We start from the raw sequence: 25,666 nt of genomic DNA, 5'->3' as shown, positions 1-25,666 counted from the left end.
TTGTCCTAACTAAATTGAATAGAATATAGCCAGCTGAGGCTCTTCCCCAAAGACTGTAGAACCCCTACCCTTCCAAGCCTAGAGTTCATTTTATAGGAAAGTTAGCATACCTTTCTGATGAGCGCTGTGGAAGTGTGTATAAAAATAGCAGGTGCACTAATTTAATATTTAATTTAAAAATGCATAGTCTTCTGAAACAAATTTTACTGAACCTTTTTCTTTTAAGCATTAGCTAAACAAGATGTGCTTGAAATTTGCTATTTCCAGTTTGCTGTCTTTGATTTAATAACTCTGTTCTTTTGCATCTTCCAAACTTTGTGTTCATTCCCATTATAACTATACAGACATAGGCCCAATGTCAAACGCCTCAATATTCAGGGCTCGCCAAACTGTGGCGAGCCCCGCTCGTCAGCCATGCTGTCTGGCGATCTGCGCATGCGCAGATCGTTCTGCACATGCGCAGATCGCCCAAACCCAGCTCTTCCGGGTTGCAATCTACTCGCCATGGGCGAGTAGATTGTATTATTTGTCAATCCCTGTCAATATTTACTGTATTATTGTGTGTTATAAGTGTGCTATATTTACTATCATAAACTGCATCGCTAGCTTTCCAAAATAAATTCTCTATTTTAAAGAAATAGTATACTATAAGCAAAAGGGAATAAACGTATGTCAGCTGGCTGAAGTGAAACCACCACAGACTGGCCAGCCGTTAGTAATGTTCCTTTCCAGCAGAGCAACATGTGTTTGGAGCCATTGTGCTTGTGGTGAAGCTCTCTATAAGTCCCTGCCCATGGAAAAGGTCCCCATGGTTGCAGCCAATATGGATATTGTTGGGGGCCCATTTCTGAACTTCCTCGTTGCCACTTACTCACCCATTTTCATAGGGTGTGGCAACATACCACACCTCCATTCATCACCATACCCCCTTCTGCCCCTCTACGGCACTTAAATGTGTAGACCATCTGTTACATGGTGGCCATATGCACTTAATTCTGTGCATCGGGCACAACTAGGGAGCCCCACTCACATAGTAGCACTACCTCTTAATCTACTGACAGGATCAAGGTGTTTTCGGTTTTTCTTTAGGACAAACTTATTCTATGACAATTGCTTACAAGCCATTGTTGAGTGACAGTTAGTCCAGGTCTATACTATACCTGGAAGGTCAGCTTAAGTTATGCAACTCTAGCTACATACAATGCATAGCTAAAGTCGGCTTACCTTAAACCAAGCTTGACGGCGTCCCCACAGAAGGAGGCTGATGAGAGCAAATGTTCCCACTGGCTTCCCTTACTCCTCGCAACTGCCCTCAGCATTCAATTTACAGGTCTTAACTAGACCTGCTAACTTGAATGCCAGAAGGCTGGCCTCCGGCATGGAGAGTGAAGATGTGCTCTTAGTAATAAACATTCTATCCCTTGCATCAGATGCTTCAATCCTCCCACGTATATTACTGAGTAAATTTTATTGCAGTAGTTTCCACAAACATCTGTAGCTCAACAGAAGAAAAAGCTACTAATAGAAATACAAGATTAAGTCTTCAGTAAGACTCACTCATACTAATAAAGGAAAAAGAGGATCTATTTCCCACATATCATGCTAAATGTTTATCACATAATAAATATCACTATAATAGCAACAGTAAAACTAAGCTCCAGAAAACAATCTTTTTTCTGATTACTTTTATGTATTAATCCTGGTTATCTTAGTTGCATTTTCCCACTGATAATGTTTCTTTGATTAGATTACTAGAAGATTTACCTAGTGTTGCTCAGGTCGTTAACCCAATGCATTTTTTTGGAAAATAGGGACGTTTGATATCGGGTAATTGAACAGTTAAGTAACTACATGAGTTATTATTGGTTACTCGACTATTCTATAGTCCCCAGGGGCAGGGATGGCAGTCAGTGCACTCTGGCCCCACTCTTGGGAAGACCCCTGCCACCCCACATTGCTGCCTCTGTATCAGAGGCAGGAGCTGCTGCCACCCTTCACTGCTGCCTGTGTATCAGAGGCAGGAGTGTGGGGTGCCAGGTGGATCCAGTCCACAAGGGGAGCCAGTTTAAAAAACAGCTCCCCATGCAGACTGGTTGCCTGGCACCCTGCACTGCTCTTTCTGAAACACAGGCAGCAGTGGAGGGTGGCAGCAGCTCCTGTCTGCAAGGGGTCTGAGCTTCCTGCCGACAAAGGCTGCTCCGCCTCCCATCGAGCAGCCACTGTCCATGGGGAGGAGGAGTCCGAGCTCCTTGCAGACAGGGGCTGCTGCTAGGGACCAGCCTCTGTTCGCAGCAGGCCCAGGCTTGCCACAGACAGAGGCTGCTCCATAGGAGGCAGAGCAGACTGTAGCCACAGGGAGATTGGGCCCGCTGCACAGAGGCTGCTTCACACAGCTTCCTCCCCACCCTGTGCTACTGCCTCTATCAGACAAACACACGGACAGAAACTCTCTTAAATATACAGTAGATATTAAACATCCACATCTCATAATACTTTAATCAGTAAGAATAAATTCAAATGGTCTTGAAATGTAAATAAATTGCATGAAAAAGTCTGTATTAATAAAGTACAGGCAGTCCCCGGGTTACGTACAAGATAGGGACTGTAGGTTTGTTCTTAAGTTGAATCTGTATGTAAGTCGGAACTGGTGTCCAGATTCAGACACTGCTGAAACTGACCGCCAGTTCTGACTTACATACAGAATCAACTTAAGAACCCCAGGCGTCCCCAAGTCAGCTGCTGCTGAAACTGATCAGCAGCTGATTCCAGGAAGCCCCGGGCAGAGCAACTCTGCCTGGGGCTTCCTGTAGTCAGCGCTGGTCAGTTTCAGCAGAAGCTGACTTGGGGACGCCTGGGGCAGAGCAGCTGGGGTGCTGCTGGGTTGCTCCAGTAGCGCCGCTCCTGGGTGCTACTGGACCAACCTAGCAGCACCCCATCTGCTCTGCCCCAGGCGTCCTGATTCAGCCGCTGCTGAAACTGACCAGCAGCGGCTGAATCAGGACCTGGGGCAGAGCAGCTGGGGTGCTGCCGGGTTGGTCCAGTAGTGCCCAGAGCGGGCGCTGCAGGACCAATCGGCAGCGCCCCAGCTGCTCTGCCCCAGAGTCCAAAACAAAAGCCTGGTCTGCTGGGGGGAGGGGGGGAGCACACTAGCTGCCCCCCCCCCAGCAGACCAGGGACACAGGGAGCAGAGCCTCTGAGGCTTTGCTCTGGCAAAGCCTCAGAGGCGAGGGACCCCGCTGCGGCTGCGGCTTCAGTCCGGGAGCCTGTGGTCTGCTGGGGACGGTCCCCAGCAGACCACAGGCTCCCGGACTGAAGCTGCAGCCGTGGGGGGGTCCCGCGCCTCTGAGGCTTTGCCAGAGCAAAGCCTCAGAGGCGCGGGGAACCGCCGCTGCTGCCGCTTCAATCTGGGTGCCTGTGGTCTGCTGGGGACCGTCCCCAGCAGACTACAGGCTCCCGGACTGAAGCCGCAGCCGCGGGGGGTCCCGCGCCTCTGAGGCTTTGCCAGAGCAAAGCCTCAGAGGCGCGGGGAACCGCCGCTGCTGCCGCTTCAATCTGGGTGCTTGTGGTCTGCTGGGGACCGTCCCCAGCAGACCACAGGCTCCAGGACTGAAGCCGCAGCCGCGGGGGGGTCCCGCGCCTCTGAGGCTTTGCCAGAGCAAAGCCTCAGAGACGCGGGGAACCGCCGCTGCTGCCGCTTCAATCTGGGTGCCTGTGGTCTGCTGGGGACCGTCCCCAGCAGACCACAGGCACCCAGATTGAAGCGGCAGCAGCGGCGGTTCCCCGCGCCTCTGAGGCTTTGCTCTGGCAAAGCCTCAGAAGCGCGGGAACCCGCCCGGTGCCCCTGGTCTGCTGGAGACGGTCTCCAGCAGACCAGGGGCACCGGAGCAGCTTACGAACGGGGCTTTCTCGCCCCGACTTCCGGGGCGAGAAAGCCCCGTTCGTAAGTGCGGATCCGACATAAGTCGGATCCGCGTAAGTCGGGGACTGCCTGTATAGTTAATATATTTAAATCAGCTACTTGCTATATATTGAGTTTGTCTGTTTGTTCAAGAACTCCTCCTAAGCAGTAAAAGCTAGAACCACCAAATTTGTTATACAGCTTCTTTTTATCATAACTTAAAGCAAGGTAAGGGTTTGGTTGTGCCAGGAAAATAGGATGTGCCTGGAATGGGATTGTTTCTCATAAAACCATAGAGTAAAAACAGAATCACTAGGTAGGTCAAAGGAGTTGGCTGGGGGCACCCCCCATCATAGTCTGCCCAAGCCCTGAGCCTCCCACTTCCTGGCAAATTTTAGGGAAAAGGGGGGGCTGATGCTCCCCCCTCTTCATATGGGAACACTGCTGTCTGTTCACCTTCATCAGGAAGTGAGGGGAAAGTGCAGAGTTTGCTGCATTCCTCACTCTGGCTGGGGAGCACAAGGAGCAGATGAACCTGAATCTACCCCTTCTGAGGGACATGCACCCCTCTCCCAGATGTGCCCACTGGAGCTTCAGCAGCCATGAAGAAGCACTTCTCAGCTGGCCTCAAGCTGCTGTGGTGCAAGAGGGTAGGGGTTGTCCTCTGTCTCCGAGGTAGCCTGAATACTGTACAGCCTCTCATCCCCAGTCCCACCCCAAAGCAAGGATTTAAATGAAGCATGTACATTTTCATTTCATTTTCCAAAAAACAAAGTTAAGGATTCGAACAACTCTGGGTAAATCTTCTAGTTGTTAATATATTAACAGCAGGTTTTATTTGATTAAACTAAACTAGAACAATTTACTGCTTATACTCAATATTGTTAAATACATCAACTTTTCCTTAATGACCCATTAAAGTCTTGCTCTCAGTTTTGTAAATTAACTAAAAATAGATTGAGGAAATAGGTAAAATGTACAGTAAAACTCCGATGGCCCGGCATCTGATGGTCCGGCACTCCTGATGGTCCGGTACCATCAGGAACCTGGAATTGCTCCGGGCAGCTGGACCATAGGAGCTGCTCTGCCCCCAGCTTCCTCGATTCAGCCGCTGCTAAAACTGACCAGCAGCTGAATCGGGGAAGCTGGGAGCAGAGCAGCTGGAGTGCTGCCGGGTAGGTCCTGTAGCACTGCCCCTCGGGGCTGTGGGACCAACCCGGCAGCACCCCAGCTGTCCCCGATTCAGAAGCTGCTGAAACTGACCAGCGGCTAGCTCCAGGAAGCCCAGGGCAGATCAACTCTTTAAATCTTTAAATTAATCTTTAAATCCTGAAAACTCCAGGGCAATCCTTGAGGATTAGTAACCCATCATACTACATAACATGACCACACACTGACACACTGAAAGCCTGTGGCTGAGCTGGGAACTGTTTCCATTAGGTCTCCCAAGTCCTGGTCCAGTACCGTATTTTCCGGCGTATAAGACGACTTTTGATGTTAAAAAACATCCCCCAAAAATCGGGGGTCGTCTTATACGCCGGGTATACAGGCGGCGGGGCAGCCCAGGCGCGCCTGGGCTGCCCTGCCGCCTGAGCCCCTCCGCGGCTTTGCAAAGCCTCGGGAGAAGCCGGTGGCGGGGCATCCCAGGCGCGCCTGGGCTGCCCCGCCGCCCGAGCCCCTCCGCGGCTTTGCAAAGTCTTTGCAAAGCCGCCGCCGGCTTCCCCCGAGGCTTTGCAAAGCCGTGGAGGGGCTCCGGTGGCGGGGCAGCCCAGGCGCGCCGGGGCTGTCCCGCTGCCGGGGCGTCCTCAGAGGCTTTGCTCCCGGTGTCCCTGGTCTGGCAAAGCCTCAGAGGCGCAGGACCCTGCCGCTGCTGCGGCTTTGCTCCCGGTGCCTCTGGTCTGCTGGGGACCGTCTCCAGCAGACCAGGGACACCGGGAGCAAAGCCGGGAGGCGGAGGGGCGCTGGGGTATAAGACGAAAACCTATCTTTTAACTAAAAAATTAGGGGGTCGTCTTATACGCCCAGTCACCTTATACGCCGGAAAATACGGTACCTTATGCACTAAACCAATGTTTCTCAAAATGGTCTGCGGACCCATTCTAAGAAAGCTGCTACCAGGCAGCTGCAGTTTGTTTACTTACTGGCTCTGCAGCCATGGAGCCTTGTGGCTCCCCTTGGCTGTGGTTCATCATTTTCAATCAAAGGAAGCCACAGGAAGCAGCATTCTGGGTCACGCTGCTTCCCACAGCTCCCCTCGGCTGCAAACAGTAAACCGCAGTCAAGGGGAGCCACAAGGCTCCATGGCTGAGGAGCCAGTAATAAACAAACTGGGGCTGCCCAGTAGCAGCTTTCTCAAAGTGAATCCATGGACCATTTTGAGAAACACTGCACTAAGCCATCCTTCTTACTTATGAATAATTGGCTGCGATTTGAATGAAATATTCTATTCATTTTATAGAATTATTTTTGACCTTACAAATAACCACATATGAATAGTTATAGTACAACTCTGGAAACTGATTTCAAACGTTCTCCTTCAAAATCTTTCTTCTCCCTCATCCTGATGTTTCTTCAAAATGAGAAAGGAAGTAAAAGGTGAATCTTCAGCCCAATATGACACTTGTTCTTCCTCTCCAGCTGACAAGAAAGTAGCTCGTTATGGATAGCTTGTTATCTTCAGGCTGTACTTCCTTTTCACAATCTTGTACAATTGACCAATTACGGAGAAAAATGTGTAACTGTCCTACAATGGAAGAACACGCTCACTGGTTCCCACTGTCATTTCCATGAGTCAGACTGCCAAATATTCTGAATATTCTGAGTATTCACTTTTTGTGTGACTCCACCTCATGGATTCCACCTTATGGAAAAGTCTTTGACTACTGTGGAACCATTCTGTGCCTGCTGCCAAAGGATATTTAACGTCTTTTCATAGTCAGATAGGATATATGGTGCCAGATTAGGTTTGTAAGACTGGAAAGGGGCATCAGCTTCCTTTACTGCACTGTTTTGCTCCTCCCTTCCAGCCTGATGGCTTTTCTGGGAATCCTGGGTTATTCATGCTGGGGGTTGTCGGGAAGAGTTGGAAGGGGCACAGCCTTAGGGATAAGCAAATAGGCTGGAAACAGAGGAAATTGTCTTTCTCTGACCTTGTAAGGATTCTCCTGGGAAAATAACACTGCCCCAGACTATATTACCGCTTATGAATAGTGTTCTTTCTCCTTCCCAATAGATCCTGGTGACAGGCATAGCCAAGAGTCTCCCAACTGGAGTTGCACTATCAGAGAGCCTGGAAGCTGTGAGCTGTCAGAGGCCAGAGCTAGCAGAGAGGACAATGAATCTTAGTGTGGATGACCCTGCTCTCTCATGAATTTCAGAGAACTTACCAGGTTTGGTGAGCCACCTGCAGCCTATTATGCACACGAGAGGAAACCCCATTCTTCTTAGAAGCTAATATGGGGGATCTGTAGAAAAGAATCCATATAAACATTTCTTCCTCCAGAGCTCCTTTTCTAGGCTCCATGGGTAAAGACGGTCCTGGCAAAGGTTAGACCTCTAGGGAGATCCAGATCTTTCACCTAGCTGGATGATTCATGATAGGTCACCAACATTGTGTCAGCTAATTGCTGGTCTGAGTAAAATTCAGCTACAAAATTCGATGTGTATTTCTACACATAAGTAATAAAATTGTGGTTTTTCTACATATAAACATGGAATGAATTATTTTAATAGTTTTAACAAGTTATTGCATTAAGCATACTGCAAAGATGTTTTCAAGCAACCAGCAGTGACAAGAAAATATGCAATATTAGGCTATACACACAGCTATTATTTTAAGCAAAGCCATAGGCGACAGAAAAAAATGAGGGAAACCGAACATAAAGACGTACAGAATCCTGACGATTTAGAAGATTAAAGAAATATAAAATTGTATTCCAAAATTACTTACCTTGAGATGTCATTTTATTAATTAACATTGACTGAAAAAGCAAAGATAATATTGAAAGCAGATGTTGACTAAATCCACAATGGGATTTAAGTTTACAACCTAAACTCACCATTTTTTTCAGCAGCCCTTATTCTGCTGATAATATAACTGTTGGGTTGCTTAGTCTTCCAGTTAATTGTTCCATTTATCCCTTCAGCAGAGCTTAACAAAAAAGCTTTTCAAAATAAAATAAATGCAAACAAAAAAGAATTAATGTCAGATTAACAGACTCCCACAGATCAAATGCCATCAGTTCGATCAAATTCTCTTAATGTCAGTTTTTGTTTTCAATTTTTCTTCAGAATGTAGAAACAGAAATAAATAAAACAGAGGATGCTAGTTTATATATCCCTCTGGCAGTCACCATTTTAGCATGCTATATCCAAATAAGGCCAGATCTACACTCAGCTTCTGCCAACCTACTATGTTAAACAGGCTGTAATGTTATGTGATGTATGACCAAGATAGCAATGCCAGCAAAACTGTGTAGTGCAAATGCAGTTATATTGAAAAACTACTTTTAGAAGCAGAGTTTGTTTTGCTCTGGTAATGGTAGGAGGTAGAAAAAAACAATGCTGATATAGAGTCATCTTTGCCAGTATGGTCTGCATCCAAATTATGAGTTCTTTGTCAGTATAATGTATTGCTATCATAGCAGTACTATACCTATACCAACCAGTAAAGTGCAATATAAACTAGCAAGAAGAGACTGAACAACAAGCTACTCTCAGTTCACACTATTATTACACAATTAATTGGTTAACAGCTTGCTGAAGACAAAGCAATTTTGATTTCCCCCAAAGTCTATGTGAATCATTACAGGACTACATGGCATCCACACCACATTCAGTGTCATTACATGTCATGTAATTTATTTTAAAATTCTCATTAAACAAATTCAAATGTATTGTTCAATGGAGGATTATGCTTACACAAATAAAAGGAATTTTAAATATGAATGCTATATTTCAGAGTTGTTACTGTGACAGTTGATATACATGTGTGTTTGATTTAGTGTTTACCACAATATATTATTATTATTATTATTATTATTAGAATGTTTGTTTTTGGTCTAAATGTATGAAACACTCATCTTAAAATCAATGTAATTTCTACCAGCAAGGCCATTTAGTGACTGACAGCAAAATTAACTTTTTTACAAATGATATTTTCAAAAAAACAGCCCGTTAACTTACTAAGAAAAGGATGTCTTGAAGAAACTTACTGCGATGGGAAATAGGTTGGATACAATTAACCTTGCATTATCCACTTTGGGGACAAGTAGAAGCATTAACCTTTTGAAGTCAAACTGTTTTTGTTTGATTTTTAAAAGTTATGTCAAGCTGTAGCTTTTTGCCTTGGAACTAAAGTGAGAATAGGGATGACTGATAATAAATGGGTTAATGGGGCTGAGCTGCACACATTAAATCTCCCTTTATTTAATTTAAAAAAAAACAACACCTTTTCTGGCATATGATTTTTTCTCCCTTCTTTCCAGCAGCTCAATCAACAGCAGAAACAGGATGGATGTGATAAGGGAAGGAGGGAATGGTAGATTATAGTCTCATCAGTATAGAACCAGAATGCAATCCAGGATGGGAGGAGCCGGGTGAACCACACTAAGATAAAGATGTGTTAATGTGCAATTCTACTTGTGCAGTTTTAAAATGTCATAGCTAATACATCCTAAAAGCATACATGTGTCCCAATCAGGACAAACTCCCAAAGCAGAGTTCTTTCCTCATCTTAGGAGCAGAACCAGAGCCTATGTGGCGGAGAGCCAAGAAGAATGAGACAAGCTAGCCAGCCTCTCATTTCAATGAGGCAGCAAGTAAGGAGTTTGTAATAGGGATGTAATTGTGTAGTCGATTAACCAATAAACCGATAGGCAAAAGCTTATAGGTTAATGTTATAGATTACACGCATTTCCCTCCCTTCTCTTGCCAGTACATTTTTTAGCAGGCTGGCCAGAAGCCTAGCTCAATGCTGGCTCATGCCAGGTCTGGGACCTACCCCTGCTGCGTCTCTGTATTTAAAGTGTATTAGGAGCTGGGTGAGCAGGCAGCCCAGCTCAGTTCAGTTCCAGCTCACATCAAGGCAGCAGTGCGGAGTGGAAGGGGGCTCCTCTGGAGTGTGGCCAGAGCACACTAGCTGCTGGCTCCGCTCCAGGGGACTATAAACTAGTCGACTAACCAATAAGAATTCGAGAGGTTACTTGACTATTAAATTAACCAATATTAACATCCCAAGTTTGTAACTAAGAAAGAAATTATAAAGGTATCTGAACAATGAGGAGGACAGTGAAAGAGGATGCTGTGACTAGATTCTCCATCCTTCCTTCTTTACTTTGTGCTATTTCAATAGTGCAAAAGGAAAAGAAACTGGTTAGCTCTTCCATGCAGGCATAAAAACCAGCAGTAGATTAGCCACTGGGCCAATGGGGCCCATGCCCAGTGGCTTCAGACAACTGAATAAATCCTGGAAAAATGGGCACCTCCGCACTCTGACCTACTCCGCTCACCCAATGCTCCTGCCAAGGAGCAAAGTCATGACATAGAGGTTTGTCCTGCTCCACTTGTCCACCTAGTGGGGAGTGGACTGGGGCACTCAAGAACTCACCCAGCACTCCTACTGTGTGAGTGGAGTCAGGGTGTGGGCAGAGAAGCCCCCACACTTCAACTCTGCTCCAAGGCAAGAGTGCCAGGCAGACTGGCCACAGTAAACCTCACATCTCAATCCTATTTCCCCACTGGAGTGCCGGGGGGAGGGAGTGCAGGCAGTAGGGGTGAAGAGGGCCCCCTACATGCTCTGGTCCAGGGCCCCACAAACCCCTAATCCCCCAGTGATAAAAAACAAATCTAACTGGCTCCTGCACACCACAGACATGGTCCCTGACATGGTCATAGGGAGGTCACCAGCTGATATATATGATATATATTTGGCACTATCACTGATACATATTACAGCAGCCCTTAGACTAGAAACAAGCAACAAATTTTCAGATTTTGAAGATGGTAATAAGTTCAAAGGACTAAATAAAGACACAGTAAACAAAAACAATGCATGTCAAGACACTGAAATTTGTGCATAATTAGTGTATTTTTTAACAACTGTTATTCTCATTTTGACACACTTGTAATTCCAAGTGTAAATCTTACGCCCCTTAGTTAAGTATAAGGAAAATGGATGTTTCATAGGACTTGGGAATAAGATAAAAGCATTACACATCTACTTCATGTGTTCATCTCCAGTCAAGTTGGCGATGACCAAAAGTTGACAAAATCAGAAAGCTGTTCAGTGGCCAATAAATAGTAGTTTTACTAGTTGCAGTTTCTTGCATGTGGATGTTCAATTCATAGAACCATCACCATACATTTGGTAAGTTTCAGTAAAGAAGCCAATGACTAAATTAATATGGAACACATCATATTAAAGGCAGTACCTCCAGACCTTTCCTGAGCATATATTATTAAATTAAATCATATCTCCTTAAAAATGTTAAAACCTCAAGTGGGGCATGGTATATATCCTATCCACCCCCACTGGTATTTCAAATACCTTGCACATGTATATTCTATATAACACTATTGCATCCATCATAACTCAGCTGGGTTGTGCAAACAGGAAATCAGTTCAGTGGCTGAAGAATAGCTGCAGCTGGAACTCATGCGCCTATCAGACACAGCTGCTATGTATAAATAAAGGATGACAGAAGACCAGGTTAGAAGGAAAGACCTAAAGGCTGTGTTTTTAAGTTATTTTCCCAAATGGGAGGGTGCTGTTTTTGGAACTGACTTATACCTCAGCAAGGTAAGGCTGTTTATTTAGACTTTGTGGATAACCTAAAAAGAGAGAATGTAAAAGTTTATTTATTTTGTGACTTTGTACTACAGGTTGAACCTCTCTAGTCTGGCTAACTAAAATCATGCCAGACCACAGATGTTGCCAGATGTCTACTTATCATGGGTGTGGCCAAGTTTCCCATGGTCCCATAAAGTTTGTTTACAGCCACCAATCCCAGTGTTCTGTGTTATTTAGCTCTAATATACTCCTAAACTTCTTCTAAGAGGCTAGTAAGCAATGGAAGTGTTGGTAATACTACTAGATAATTCTGACATCCCATAGTTCAGCAAATTCTCTAGTTCAACCCCAATCAGGTCCTGAGAGTGCTGGACTAGAGAGATTCAACCTGTTCCAGAAAGGGAAATCTTACTCTTTAATAAAAGAAAGTAAGAATTTCTGAAGTCTAATTACATACAAATAACTTTTAAACGTTCACTGTCAACTTGAAGTCTACCTAATTTAAAAAAGTTAGCCACTTTCAAGTACTACATCTGACACAGCTCCTACACAAGATATGTGATTATTATAATATTTTACTATTTCTGTAAACTATTTCTGTTCTCCCCAGTGCTATGTGAAAAATTGGCTACAACAAGCACAAGTTGACTATGTGGTAAATATTGTTAACTGTAAAAATACATTGAAAACTTATGAATCTTAAATTATCTTTTGCCTCAGAGCTCCCAGGAGGTTTTCCCCAATTCTAGTTACTGTGCCCTTTATCTAATGCTTTATCAGAAACCACTCAACTGGCTTAAGGAGTCTGGGATGGGAGGAGGATACATATTTTACTGGAGTTTTAGTTTCTACATCTGCTTCTAAAAAAATTATTTCTTTCTATACTACAAAGATTACTACTTAATTTTCATGAAAGTAAATTGAAATAGAAACTTTGTCAAGTTATCCAACCGAGGGGAGGAGGAGTGGAAATCTAAAGGATAAAAAACAAATTCAAGGAAATGTTGCTGAGGACTTCTAAATATGTATACCAAGTTTTCTAATGTTCAGTCTGTATGCTTTCTTCAAATATCTGAGATTAAAAGAGTTGTGTAACTATATGATTAGAAACTGTAAATCCACCATTCAAGTATTCAGAATAGTTTGTACTTTTTTCCATTTAAATTATGAACATAAGAACGGCCGTACTGGGTCAGACCAAAGGTCCTTCTAGCCCAGTATCCTGTCTGCCGACAGTGGTCAGCACCAGGTGCCCCAGAGAGGGTGGACCGAAGACACGATCAAGCAATTTGTCTTCTGCCATCTCTCTCCAGCCTCTGACAAACAGAGGCCAAGGACACCATTTTATCCCCTGGCTAATAGCCTTTTATGGACCTAACCTCCATGACATTATTTAGCTTCTCTTTAAACTCTGTTATAGTTCTAGCCTTCACAGCCTCCTCTGGCAAGGAGTTCCACAGGTTGACTATACGCTGTGTAAAGAAGAACTTTCTTTTATTAGTTTTAAACCTGGTACCCATTAATTTCATTTGGTGTCCTCTAGTTCTTCTATTTAGGGAACTAATATATAACTTTTCTTTATCGGTCCTCTCCACACCACTCATGATTTTATAGACCTCTATCATATCCCCCCTCAGTCTCCTCTTCTCTAAACTGAAAAGTCCCAGTCGTTTTAACCTCTCCTCATATGGAACCCGTTCCAAACCTCTAATCATTTTAGTTGCCCTTTTCTGAACCCTTTCTAAGGCCAAAATATCTTTTTTGAGGTGAGGAGACCACAGCTGTACACAGTATTCAAGATGTGGGCGTACCATAGTTTTATACAGGGGCAGTAAAATATTCTGGGTCTTATTTTCTATCCCTTTCCTAATAATTTCTCGCATCCTATTTGCCTTTTTGACCGCCACTGCACACTGCGTGGAAGTTTTCAGAGAACTGTCCACGATAACTCCAAGATCTCTTTCCTGATTTGTCGTAGCCAAATTAGCCCCCATCATATTGTATGTATAGTTGGGGTTATTTTTCCTGATGTGCATTACTTTACACTTATCCACATTAAATTTCATTTGCCATTTTGTTGCCCAATCACTCAGTTTGGTGAGATCTTCTTGGAGTCCCTCACAGTCTGCTTCTGTCTTGACTATCCTAAACAGTTTGGTATCATCTGCAAACTATACCACCTCACTGTTTACCCCTTTCTCCAGATCATTTATGAATAAGTTGAAAAGGATTGGTCCCAGGACTGACCCTTGGGGGACACCACTAGTTACCCCTCTCCAATCTGAAAATTTATCATTTATTCCTACCCTTTGTTTCCTGTCTTTTAACCAGTTCTCAATACAAGAAAGGACCTTCCCTCTTATCCCATGGCCATTTAATTTACACAAGAGCCTTTGGTGAGGGACCTTGTCAAAGGCTTTCTGAAAATCTAAGTATACTATATCTACTGGATCCCCCTTATCTGCATGTTGTCAAAGAACTCTAATAGATTAGTAAGACAGGATTTCCCTTTACAGAAACCGTGTTAACTTTTGTCCAACAAATTATGTTCTTCTACATGCTTCACAATTTTATTCTTCACTATTGTTTCTACTAATTTGCCCGGTACTGAAGTTAGACTTACCGGTCTGTAATTGCCAGGATCGCCTCTAGAGCCCTTTTTAAATATTGGTGTCTCATTGGCTACCTTCCAGTCATTAGGTACGGAAGCCGATTTAAAGGATAGGTTACAAACCACAGATAATAGCTCAGCAATTTCCCATTTGAGTTCTTTTAGAACCCTTGGATGAATGCCATCCGGTCCCAGAGATTTGTTAACATTAAGTTTTTCTATTTGTTCCAAAACCTCCTCTAATGACACTTCAATCCGGGACAGTTCCTCAGATTCATCACCCACAAAGGATGGTGCAGATTCGGGAATCTCCCCAACATCCTCAGCCGTGAAGACTGAAGCAAAGAAATCATTTAGTTTCTCCGCAATGGTTTTATCGTCCTTGATTGCTCCTTTTATAGCTCGATCATCTAGGGGACCCACAGGTTTTTTTTAGCAGGCTTCCTACTTCTAGTGTACTTAAAAAACATTTCGTTATTTCTTTTTGAGTTTTTGGCTAGATGTTCATCATTCTTTTTTTTGCTTTTCTTATTGCATTTTTACACTTGATTTGACAGTGTTTATGTTCCTTTCTACTTATCTCACTAGGATTGGACTTCCACTTCTTAAAATACCTTTTTGTCCCTCACTGCTTCTTTTATATGGTGGTTAAGCCACGGTGACAATTTTTTAGGTCTCTTGTTATGTTTTTTAATTTGGGGTATACATTTAAGTTGGGCCTCTATTATGGTGTCTTTGAAAAGTTTCCATGCAGTTTTCAGGGATTTGGCTCTAGTCACTTTGCCTTTTAATTTCTGTTTAACTAACCTCCTCATTTTTGTGTAATTCCCCTTTTTGAAATTAAATTCCAGGGTGCTGGACTGCTGAGGTGTTCTTCCCACCACAGGAATGTTGAATGTTATTATATTATGGTCACTATTCCCAAGCTGTCCTGTAACAGTTATTTCCTGGACCTGATCCTGCACTCCACTCAGGACTAAATCGAGAATTGCCTGTCCCCTTGTGGGTTCCTGCACCAGCTGCTCCAAGAAGCAGTCATTTAAGCCATTGAGAAATTGTATCTCCGCTTCTCTACCTATTATGTCAATGTCCTCATTTAATACGAGGTACTCTAGTTCACCCATCTTATTAGTCAGACTCCTAGCATTTGTGAACAAGCACTTTAAAAATTTGCCACTGCTTATTTGTGTGCCCTTCCCTGATGCATTGGATTCATTCATATGCAGTTGTTTGTCTGCTCTGGCCCATGGTTTGTCCTCTCCCCTCCTCTCTTTCTGACTACAGCCTAGAGAATGTTTATCAATAGATTCTCCTCTAAGAGAAGTCTCCCTCCGATTTACATGCATCTCTGCACCAATCGGCTTTCCCCCATCTCTTAGTTTAAAAACTGCTCTACGGCCTTTTTAATGTTTAGTGCCAGCAGTCTGGTTCTACCCTGGTTTAGGTGGAGCCCATCCTTCCTGTATAGGCTCCCCCTCTCCCAAAAGTGTCCCCAGTTCCTAATAAATCTAAACCCCTCTTCCCTACACCATCGTCTCATCCACGCATTGAGACTCTGAAGCTCCGCCTGCCTACCTGGCCCTGCGCTTGGAACTGGAAGCATTTCCGAGAACGCCACCATAGAGGTCCTGGATTTCAGTCTCTTTCCTAGCAGCCTAAATTTGGCCTCCAGGATATCTCTCCTACCCTTCCCTATGTCATTGGTACCTACATGTACCACGACCACCGGCTCCTCCCCAGCACTGCACATAAGTCTATCTAGATGCCTCGAGAGATCCGCAACCTTCGCACTAGGCAGGCAAGTGACCATACGGTTCTCCCAGTCATCACAAACCCAACTATCTATGTTTCTAACGATCGAATCACCCACTACTAACACCTGCCTCTTCCTAACTGGCATTCCCTCCCCCTCAGAGGTATCCTCAGTGTGAGAGGATACCGCAACATCCTCTGGGAGGAGGGTCCCAACTACGGGATGGTTTCCCTCTGCTCCCATTGAATGCTCTGTTGCCTTGAGACTTTCATCCTCCTTAAGAGCACTGGGGCTCTCAGACTGGAGGTGGGACAGTACTACAGTGTCACGGAAAGTCTCATCAACATATCTCTCTACCTCCTTAGCTCCTCCAGTTCAGCCACCCTGGCCTCCAAAGCCCGAACTCGGTCTCTGAGGGTCAGGAGCTCTATGGAACGGGTGCACACATATGCCACCCGCCCACAGGGCAGGTAATCATACATGTGACACTCGACGCAATAAACAAGATAGCCCCCATTCTGCTGCTGGGCTTCTGTCACCATTTTTGTACTGAATAAGTTTAAGTATAAACTGGGATTCTTTTTAAACCTCTGGAATATAGATTATTCTAAGTTATGTTTTAAAGAAGGTCAGAAGTCACTGGTGCCCTCTAACCTCCCCCTCCCTCTCCAAACTCATGTTTGCTGTTCCTGTTCACGCTCTCCCTGGTCGCTGAGTCACAGGCTTATATAGATCTGGTAACCCCTCCCCCTGACTGAGGCTCAGCCAATTAACAGAGGCTTCTAGATTTCAAACCTTTTAGAAGCTCCTTCAAACAAACAAACCAAACAGACAAACACAAGCTCAGCACACTGCAAATAACTCCCCCCCCACACAAACACACAAAAAACAAAACAAAAAAATCTATAATTGCAGTCAAGCCAATCAGATGAATATTGTAAAGACATAACTATCTGTATCTATTTATTTCATTAATATACAAGCTTGAGTTACTAACCATTCTTATATTTGGATGCTGAGTTATGTCAGCAGGAAGGACAATATGGGCATGTCTACACAGCAAGGCTAACGCCAAAATAAGATACACAACTTGAGCTATGTCAATTGCATAGCTTAAGTCAAAATAGCATATTTTGACTTTTGGAACTGTCTAGACAGCAGGAAGTCCGAAGAAAAGCACTCTTCCTCTGACTTCCCTTACTCCTCGTAAAATGAGGGTCACAGGAGTCAGAATAAAGCCCTCCAGCTTGACATTATGTCAAAATAATTGCGTGTAGTATAAATGCAGACTGTTATTTTGGAATAATGTACCCTGTGGGCTAGATTAAGGGATGAGCACTAGTTCCTTAGCGTTGCTCCTCCTTAAATCATGCAAGAAAGAATTTGAATGCTTACTTAAACAAATTTCTAGCTTCCATGGTGCAAACACTGAAAAAAGTAACCTAAGTAATTGATACTTAGTAATGTCTGTATCCATAGATGGACAAACAGTAGCTCTGGGTATGTCTACACTACAGCACTAATTCGAACTAACTTAATTCGAATTAGTTAATTCGAACAAAGCTAATTCGAACTAGTGCATCTAGACCTAAAAACTAGTTCGAATTAGCGTTTTGCTAATTCGAACTAGCATGTCCACATTGAGTGGTCCTTGAACCGAAGTTAAGGCTGGCCAGAAGCAGTGCCGGCAGGGCATCAGGTTAGGACTTAGAGCGTGGAGCTTCTGTCTCAGGCTTGCCGAGGGCTGTGCTTAAAGGAACCCGACCACCACCCCGGACAGACAGTTCTCAGGGTTCCCTGCTTGCTTGTCTACCTCGATGACTTGGAGAGCCCTGAGTGCCCACACTCGGCATATCACAGCACTCGGCCATCAGACCGGCTGCACTTGCCGCAGGCTGCCATCTGGGGGGGGTCAATCGGGGGGCTGCAGGAGAGCTTCCACCCCAAGAAGCCCGCAGAGCCACCCCAGTCCTCCCCATCGGGGGCTCGTACTCCATTCCTCCCTCAACTCCTTCCACTTAACCCTCCCTAGCCCCCCTTCCTGATGTACAAAATAAAGGACACGTGTGTTCAAAAATAGAAACTCTCTTTATTGAACAAAACTCGGGGAGACTGGGAAAAGGAGGTGGGAGAGGGGAAGAGACAGGGTGGGAGCGGGGAGGGCAACTACAATGATCAGGGGTTTGGAACAGGTCCCATATGAAGAGAGGCTAAAGAGACTGGGACTTTTCAGCTTAGAAAAGAGGAGACTGAAGGGGAATATGATAGAGGTCTATAAAAGCATGAGTGGTGTGGAGCGGGTGCATAAAGAAAAGTTCTTCATTAGTTCCCATAATAGAAGGACTAGAGCACACCAGATGAAATGAATGGGTAGCAGGCTTCAAACTAATAACAGAAAGTTCTTCTTCACAAAGCAAATAGTCAACCTGTGGAACTCCTTGCCACAGGAGGCTGTGAAGACTAGAACTATAACAAAGTTTAAAGAGAATTTAGATAAATTCATGGAGACTGGGTCCATGGAGTGGTATTAGCCAGGGGGTAGAAATGGTGTCCCTGGCCTCTGTTTGTGGAAGGCTGGAGATGGATGGCACCAGACAAATGGCTTGGCCGCTGTCGGCAGACAGGCTACTGGGCTAGATGGACCTTTGGTCTGACCCAGTACGGCCATTCTAAGCTCAGGGCTCAGGGTCGGGGGTCTCAGTGGACTACCCTGATTTTCATGCAAACCTGCTCCTGGGTGGCCAGGCTGGCAGCTATCCTGACCTAGATGTCCACTTTCCTGTGCCTAGTGCGGAGGTCGTGGATGAGGTCCACGATGTCCACACTAGACCAGGTGGGCGCCCGCCTCTTGCGGACCTGGGCAGGCTCCTGGGAGGCTGGCTCCTGGTGGCCTTTAAGGGCTCCGGGGCCGGAAGGGGAGCAGAAGAGTTTCCCTGGTGGTGCCCAGAGTGGCCACCAGGGCAAGCTGGGGAGGGCTAGCCTCCCACTAGTTCGAATTAAGTGGCTACACAGCCCTTAATTCGAACTCCTTAATTCGAACTAGGCGTTAGTCCTCGTGGAATGAGGTTTACCTAGTTCGAATTAAGCGCTCCGCTAGTTCGAATTAAGTTCGAACTAGCGGTTTGTATGTGTAGCGCCTATCAAAGTTAATACGAACTAACGGCTGTTAGTTCGAATAAACTTTGTAGTGTAGACATACCCATCGAGAGTGCAAACCACCCCTTTTTTTTCCCAGTGGCTGTAATTACCAAAACCCAGTCCACTGCTTGCATAGTCATACAAACCTTATGCTAGTGATTATTCTATGGCAGGAAGAGAAGATTGCAATGGGTCTAGTCTAGTTTCATAAGCAGATTCACTCCTGCTTCTAGAGCATATACTGAAGGATTAAGATTCCTGCTGATGACTCTCAGAAGATGAAGGGGGCTCTTATTGTTCCTGAGGCATCCATATTACTATTACTGCCTCTGCAAGAGAGAAGGAAGCCACTCCAAGTAGAGGGAGGAGGAATGCCAGGGCTGTGGAATGGGGGCAAGGGGCTGTGTGCCTACAGTTTCAGATTCCCTTAATCTGACTCTAAAGGCAGCATGACTGATTTATAAAACTTTTCAAAGGGAAATCAACGATGAGGCTTAATATTGGGGGAAGGTAGAGATCTTTTATCTCAGACTCCACTAAACACTCTTTTCCACCAGATCTGAAATCATGACTTGATAATGCAATCCAGAATGTGAAGTCTTCTATTCCCTGGCTTTGCTGAAGGATTTACAGAGGCAGGGGGTCACAGATGGTCACTCTTAATTCTCAATATCTCAAGATTCGAAATCCTCAATGTTTTTCATTGAAATTTCATTACACAGTAGAATTCAATGTCAACAACAAAAAAATCCTTAAAACAGTGACTCAAAATTCATACCCTTTACCTTTTAGTCTTTTTTTAAATATCATTGCCAGTTAACATGCTTTTTCAGAGTAAATAAGACTGGTATTTCTGAAATAAACTTTTTGAATCCTTTGCTATTTGTACTTCATAAAAAGGAAATGAGACTGGACTTATGCCCATTGCATATCAAGTGATATAACTAAAGGAGAGAGTAAGATCTTAATTAGCCAAACTTGCAGAAGGCAACACTTCAAGCAATGCTCTCAATCAATATGCAGACCATAACCTAGTATCAGTGAAGGTTGCATGCACAGGTTAAGAGCAATTTAAAAACAAAACAGTGCTTAAGTGTATTAAATGATATTGAATGACTTCCAAAATCCTAACTGATGTACAAGTAAGAATTCAGAATTAAGTGAATATCTCAAACATATGCTATGCCCCCTTTATGAAAATTGGTTTATGAATATGCATAACTCAAAGATACTTTATACAAAATACCTCATGTAACCTATCAATTTTAATGTTGCAATCTGCTGAATGTATATATCCTATTTTTGTGCATGTATCATTCTTGTATGCCACAATTCATATTTCTGATTCTAAATATGCTAATGAGGGCCATTATTGATGCCCAGGAAACTTAATGGCTCAGTGATCAAATCAACAACCTATCAAAGGTAGTGTTTGTCCTCTAAGCCCAAATGGTGGCTGATCCTAGAAAGACATGTGACCATGCCACCTGGTACTGGAATCCATTTTGGACCTGGTATCTTTCCATGGGAATTAGACATACCAAACAGATTTCCTGCCCTAGGGAGAAGTCTAAGTAATAGGAAGAAATTAGCCTTTGTCTTCAGGTGCCTCTGAAACTGCCTAGCTCCCCCTAAAGGATATATAATAACTAAGGACTCTGAAAGACTGCAGACCCAAGCTAGAGTAAAGATCAACTGTCAGCTTTTACCAGACATGAGAATTTGCATGTAGAAGTTTCTTAGTGGATTAGAACCTGCTAAATATTTTTGTTTATCTTAATGTAGTAACTTACTCTGATCTGACTGTTTTCACTTGCAACCATTTAAATCCTTTTTATACTTTTTTGTGTATTATCAAGCCCATTGTAAATAATTGTTACTGGGGAGTGGCAGCAACCACTGTGCTATCTCCCTTTCATTGATGAAGTAGGCTAACCGTTATAAGCTTTTTCTGTATAAAACTTTTACACAGAGTAAAATGGATATTTGGGGGTTTTGGTCCCTTTTGGGGGGCTGGTCTCCTGGGTGCTGAGCCCTTACAACTAAGTCCTCTCAGGGCTGAACTGGTTCAGTGTCTGTTGCTCTACAGGTTGATGGTAACCCCAACACTGTGCCTTGTCTGGGGGAGACTAGAGGATCTGGCCCAAGAGGACAGAGTGGTGGAAAGCCCAGAGAGCAGGAAGGTGGTTGTCAGTGGCATAATCATCACACCCAACCCTAAAAAGACTTCTCTGATTCACTCCATCACACATATAATGTCAAATAAGACAAACCCTAGTTATCTGAGGACAAACCCCCTGACATGCTACTGAAGCTGAGATCAGCAATGTATCATAGAGTCTTTTTGATAATTAAGCATCTTCTATGTGCAATAGGGAGTGACTTCAAATGCATAGTGATCACAAGAGGCTACATTTGTTAATCTTTCAGGTTCAGCAAAAATATTTAAAGCTATTAAAGAGAGAGAGAGGTGTGGGATAGTTACCTTATGAACAGTTTTGCCTTTTTATGTGAGCTGAGAGCACAAAATGACATCTATAGCTATATTTTACAGGAGGGGCAAACTAACTGACCTTGTGAGCCACATACAATGATCTTCAGAAGTTTGAGAGCCAGGCATCCTGCCAGAGCTCAGAGCTTCAGCCCTGCTCTTAGTGAAGCCCCAAGCTCTGGCAGGTGCCTCAGCTCTCATGGGGTTGGAGCCCCTAGCTTCATTACTCTGATGCTGCAAGGTAGATGCCCTGAGCTCCCCCACACCAGTCAGTTAGATGCAGAATGCTGGGGTGGAGAAATACATACGCTGCATTTCCACTGTAAAAGAGATGCATGTAGCCAGTTTGGCCACTCCTATTTATAAAACTGGAGAAACAAGTAAATGAAGTAAAACACAGGACTATGTAGCACTTTAAAGACTAACAAGATGGTTTATTAGGTGGCCCATGAAAGCTCATCACCTAATAAACCATCTTGTTAGTCTTTAAAGTGCTACATAGTCCTGTTTTTTGTTTCAGCTAGACTAGACTAACACGGCTACATCTTTATTACTAAGTAAATGAAGTGTAATTCTGCAATAAATACAGTAATGCAGAAGCTTGGTATAATGTAAATAAATGGTACTTGCATAATAAAATTAGGATGCAGTTTTTTAAATCCCATATGGCTGGCCACAACTGAGTCTTATACCTTGCTCATATGCACTACATTGTCAGATGCTTTGAAAATAGCAAGCTTATAAAGCCTCAAATAGGTTTGTTTTCCACATTCCCATTCCAGAAATTCATAAAAACCTTTAAAAATATTTTTAAATGCTAATCCGTTATTTTAATTGAGTGATTACTCCCTTCTGATGTTACTCTTCATTGACTACACAACCCACTAATATCCTACACAATGAGCCTATTCATCTGTAATGTACATGTAAATAATCTGAGGTCTCTTACAGTAAGTACCAGAAATGAACAACTAATCTTCCAGAAGCCATTTTTTTCTACTTTCTGTATCTATTCAGTTAACACTGCTGAAAATTTATGTCCATGCCTTGCTTCCCCTTTTACTGACAATTTAATCCTATCATGGAGGGGAAAGGAAGGAATTACGGGTGTAAAAGGTTAACCAGTTAACTGATGCGGTCTGGAGCAGCTTCCTACTTGCCACAGGCAGGGGGCTGCTCCAGCCTCGCGGTGGCCCAATAACCCATGTAGCTCAATAGCCACTTGTTAGACTCGCCCTCAAATTTCACATTACTTCCATTTTTAAAAATATGTTAATGTGCATGATGACTTTATCATATTTGAGGTACATGTTCCTAAATGCCACTGCTTAGTAGTTTTGTGAGCATTTAACAGAAACAACCATACTCTGTGTGTGTGTACACTCTGGAAATATGTTTGTGTGATTAATGAATCTCATAAACATATGCAGATGGGAACAGACTACAAGTTGTCTGTAGAGCCTTAATTCTGGCATTCTAACTTGAGTGCTTGACATTGGTGTGAGTGACCATTAATGTTCGGAAATCTTTCCTGAATGTGCAAATAATTACAATGTCAGAAACATGCATGGGGCTTCAGACATAGGATATGTAGACACCTCTATTACCTATGAGGTCATGAGAGGGGACAAGGAAGAACAGAATCTTTGTAGTCTCCAGTAAAACCAGATACGTGCTCAAACAGAATACAGGGATTCCTTTTGAACTACTTCTCTCCAAGCATCACCTTTTTTCATTTTTTTTTTGACATGATTACAGCTTGTCCGTCTACCGAGGCATACATACCACATTCGTTACAGCGGCATCAGGACACTTCTCTCCATGTACGTCATTCCCAAAGGGAGGAATGCTGCTAAAATGGGCATGTTGCTCCCTGTGCAGCTAAGCAGTGGTTGGGATGGGGAGGGGCTGGCCAGCAATACCGTACGTGGAAAGTGCCCCTCACGTCCCGCATGGTAGCTGTTTGGAGCGTTCGCACAACAAGCCCGAGGGAAGGGGCAGCTGGGGCTGCGTCGATCCTCCAGGGGCTGACTGGGCGATGCAGTGACGGCGGTGCTCTGAGACTGGCTTTGCTGCAAAGGCTCCCTCCCGTTTTCCTTAATAACAAGCCAGCGATGGCGGTGGCGGCTGCCTGCCAGGGTGGGGCGGGGTAATAAGGCTCCAGCCGCTGGAGGGCAAAAGGCAGGGCCGACGTTGCTGGCGGGGAGGCGGGCTTGGGGGGAGGTTTACAGGAGGAGCTGCTGGAGGGGGGCGCAGCCCGGGGCCGGGGAGGTGCTTGGCGCAGCGAGCCCAGGCACTAGGGGGCCCGCAGAGGCAGGCGGGGGATGGGGGCGGCCGGCGAGGGGCTGAGGGGTACCACGGGGCCGCGCCCGCTCGCTGCAGGGAAGGAGCCGCTGCAACCAACCTGTCAGCAGGAGGGTGGTGAGGGCGCCCCCGCTCCGCCTGCTCTGCGGCCGGGGCCCCGGCGCACAGCGCTGCATGGCTGCCCGCTCCTCCTCCCGCCGCTGCTGCATCCTGCGCCCGCCCGCTCCGTGCCGCCGCCCGACACCAGCCAGCGGCATCCTCCCGCCCCTAGTGACCGTCTCCAAGCAGCGCTCGTCGGTGGCCTCCGCCGCGGGGCATGCTGGGAGCAGCCGGGCTCCGCTCAGCCCCGGGAGCGAGCCAACGCGCGCCTCCGAGCCGCCAGTGGAGGGCGCGCGCACGGGCAGCTCTCGGTGCGAGGAGGGAGGGGGGTGCAGTAGCCTGCCTCCCAGCAGCCGGGGCGAGTCCCCACTTCCAGTCTCCCAGGGCGCTGTTTCCAGTCACAAGGCCTCCTGGCCTCGCTGGCTCTGGCCTGAACTTAACCCTGGGCTGGGTCCTTCATGCCCTGCTGCTGCTACTGCACTGGCACAGGGTGAGCGGGTTTCCCTCGCCTCGCCCTGGAGCCCCTTCCGCTCAGATGGCCTCAGGCATCCATGCCCGCTCAGCTACACAGTAACTCTTCTCCGGTCTGTTGTGACAAACTTCAGTCCCTTCAAACCAGGGGTGGGGAAGCTCAGGCCCTGGGCAGATGCGGCCCCTGGTTTGCCTGGATCCCTAAGGTTGGGATGGAGCACACACAATCTACTAGCCTGGGCCCCTCTAGGCTCTGGAGTGAGGGAAATGTGGGGAGTGTCTTTCTCTTGCTCAGTCCAGCCATGTCAGTGATAGAGGGGTTGTCTTATTCTCTGTCCCTTTTTTAATGATTCTTAACATCCTGTTTGCTTTTTTGACTACTGCTGCACACTGAGTAGACGTTTTCAGAGAGCTATCCACAATGACTCCCACTTGCTTGAGTAGTTGTAGCTAAATTAGTCCCCATCATATTGTAGGTATAGTTTAGATTATTTTTTCCAATGAACATTACTTTATATTTATCAACATTACATTTCATTTGCCATTTTGTAACCCAATCACTTAGTTTTGTGAAATCTTTCTGAAGCTCTTCACAGTCTGCTTTTGTCTTAAATATCTTGAGCAATTTGGTATTGTGCAAATTTTGACACCTTGCTTTTACCCCTTTCTCCAGATCATTTATAAATAAGTTGAATAGGATTGGTCCCCAGACAGACCCTTGGGGACCCCACTAGTTACCTTTCTTCATTCTGAAAACTTATAATTTATTCCTACTCTTTTTTTCCTGTCTTTTAACCAGTTATCAGTCCATGAAAAGATCTTCCCTCTTATCCCATGACAATTTACTTTATTTAAGAACCTTTGGTAAGGGACCTTGTCAAAGGCTTTTTGGAAATCTAAGTACACTATATCCACTGGCTGCCTCTTGTCTACATGGTTATTGACCCCCTCAAAGAACTCTAGTAGATCAGTAAAGCATGATTTCCCTTTACAGAAACCATGCTGACTTTCCCCCAACAAATTATGTTCATCTACGTGTCTGACAATTTTGTTCTTTACTATAGTTTCAAATAATTTACCCGGTACTGACATTAGATTTACCAGTCTGTAAT

At 44.9% G+C, this 25,666-nt stretch overlaps 1 protein-coding gene across 7 annotated transcripts in view; it reads right to left on the bottom strand.

The window, feature by feature from the left end:
• The window catches only part of SGCE (sarcoglycan epsilon), a 66,212-nt gene extending 41,947 nt beyond the window's left edge, over positions 1–24,265 (bottom strand). The window contains exons 1-2 of one of the 7 annotated variants that reach the window (XM_075922351.2): positions 24,085–24,265; positions 7,957–8,061 (exon numbers count right to left, since the gene is read on the bottom strand). In XM_075922351.2, the coding sequence (XP_075778466.1) occupies positions 7,957–8,061; positions 24,085–24,241 (262 nt within the window). In that variant the 5' untranslated portion in view covers positions 24,242–24,265. Of the gene's footprint in view, positions 1–7,956; positions 8,062–23,465; positions 23,818–24,084 lie in introns of those variants that run through there. The other 6 variants (XM_075922350.2, XM_075922353.2, XM_075922355.2 and 3 more) reach the window with 6 other exon arrangements.
• Positions 24,266–25,666: the final 1,401 nt, after the last annotated feature.

The sequence above is a fragment of the Pelodiscus sinensis genome, chromosome 2, assembly GCF_052426305.1.
Source record: "Pelodiscus sinensis isolate ZL-2025 chromosome 2, ASM5242630v1, whole genome shotgun sequence".
In the NCBI taxonomy this organism is placed as follows: domain Eukaryota; kingdom Metazoa; phylum Chordata; order Testudines; family Trionychidae; genus Pelodiscus; species Pelodiscus sinensis.
This window is presented reverse-complemented; position numbering and strand designations above follow the sequence as displayed.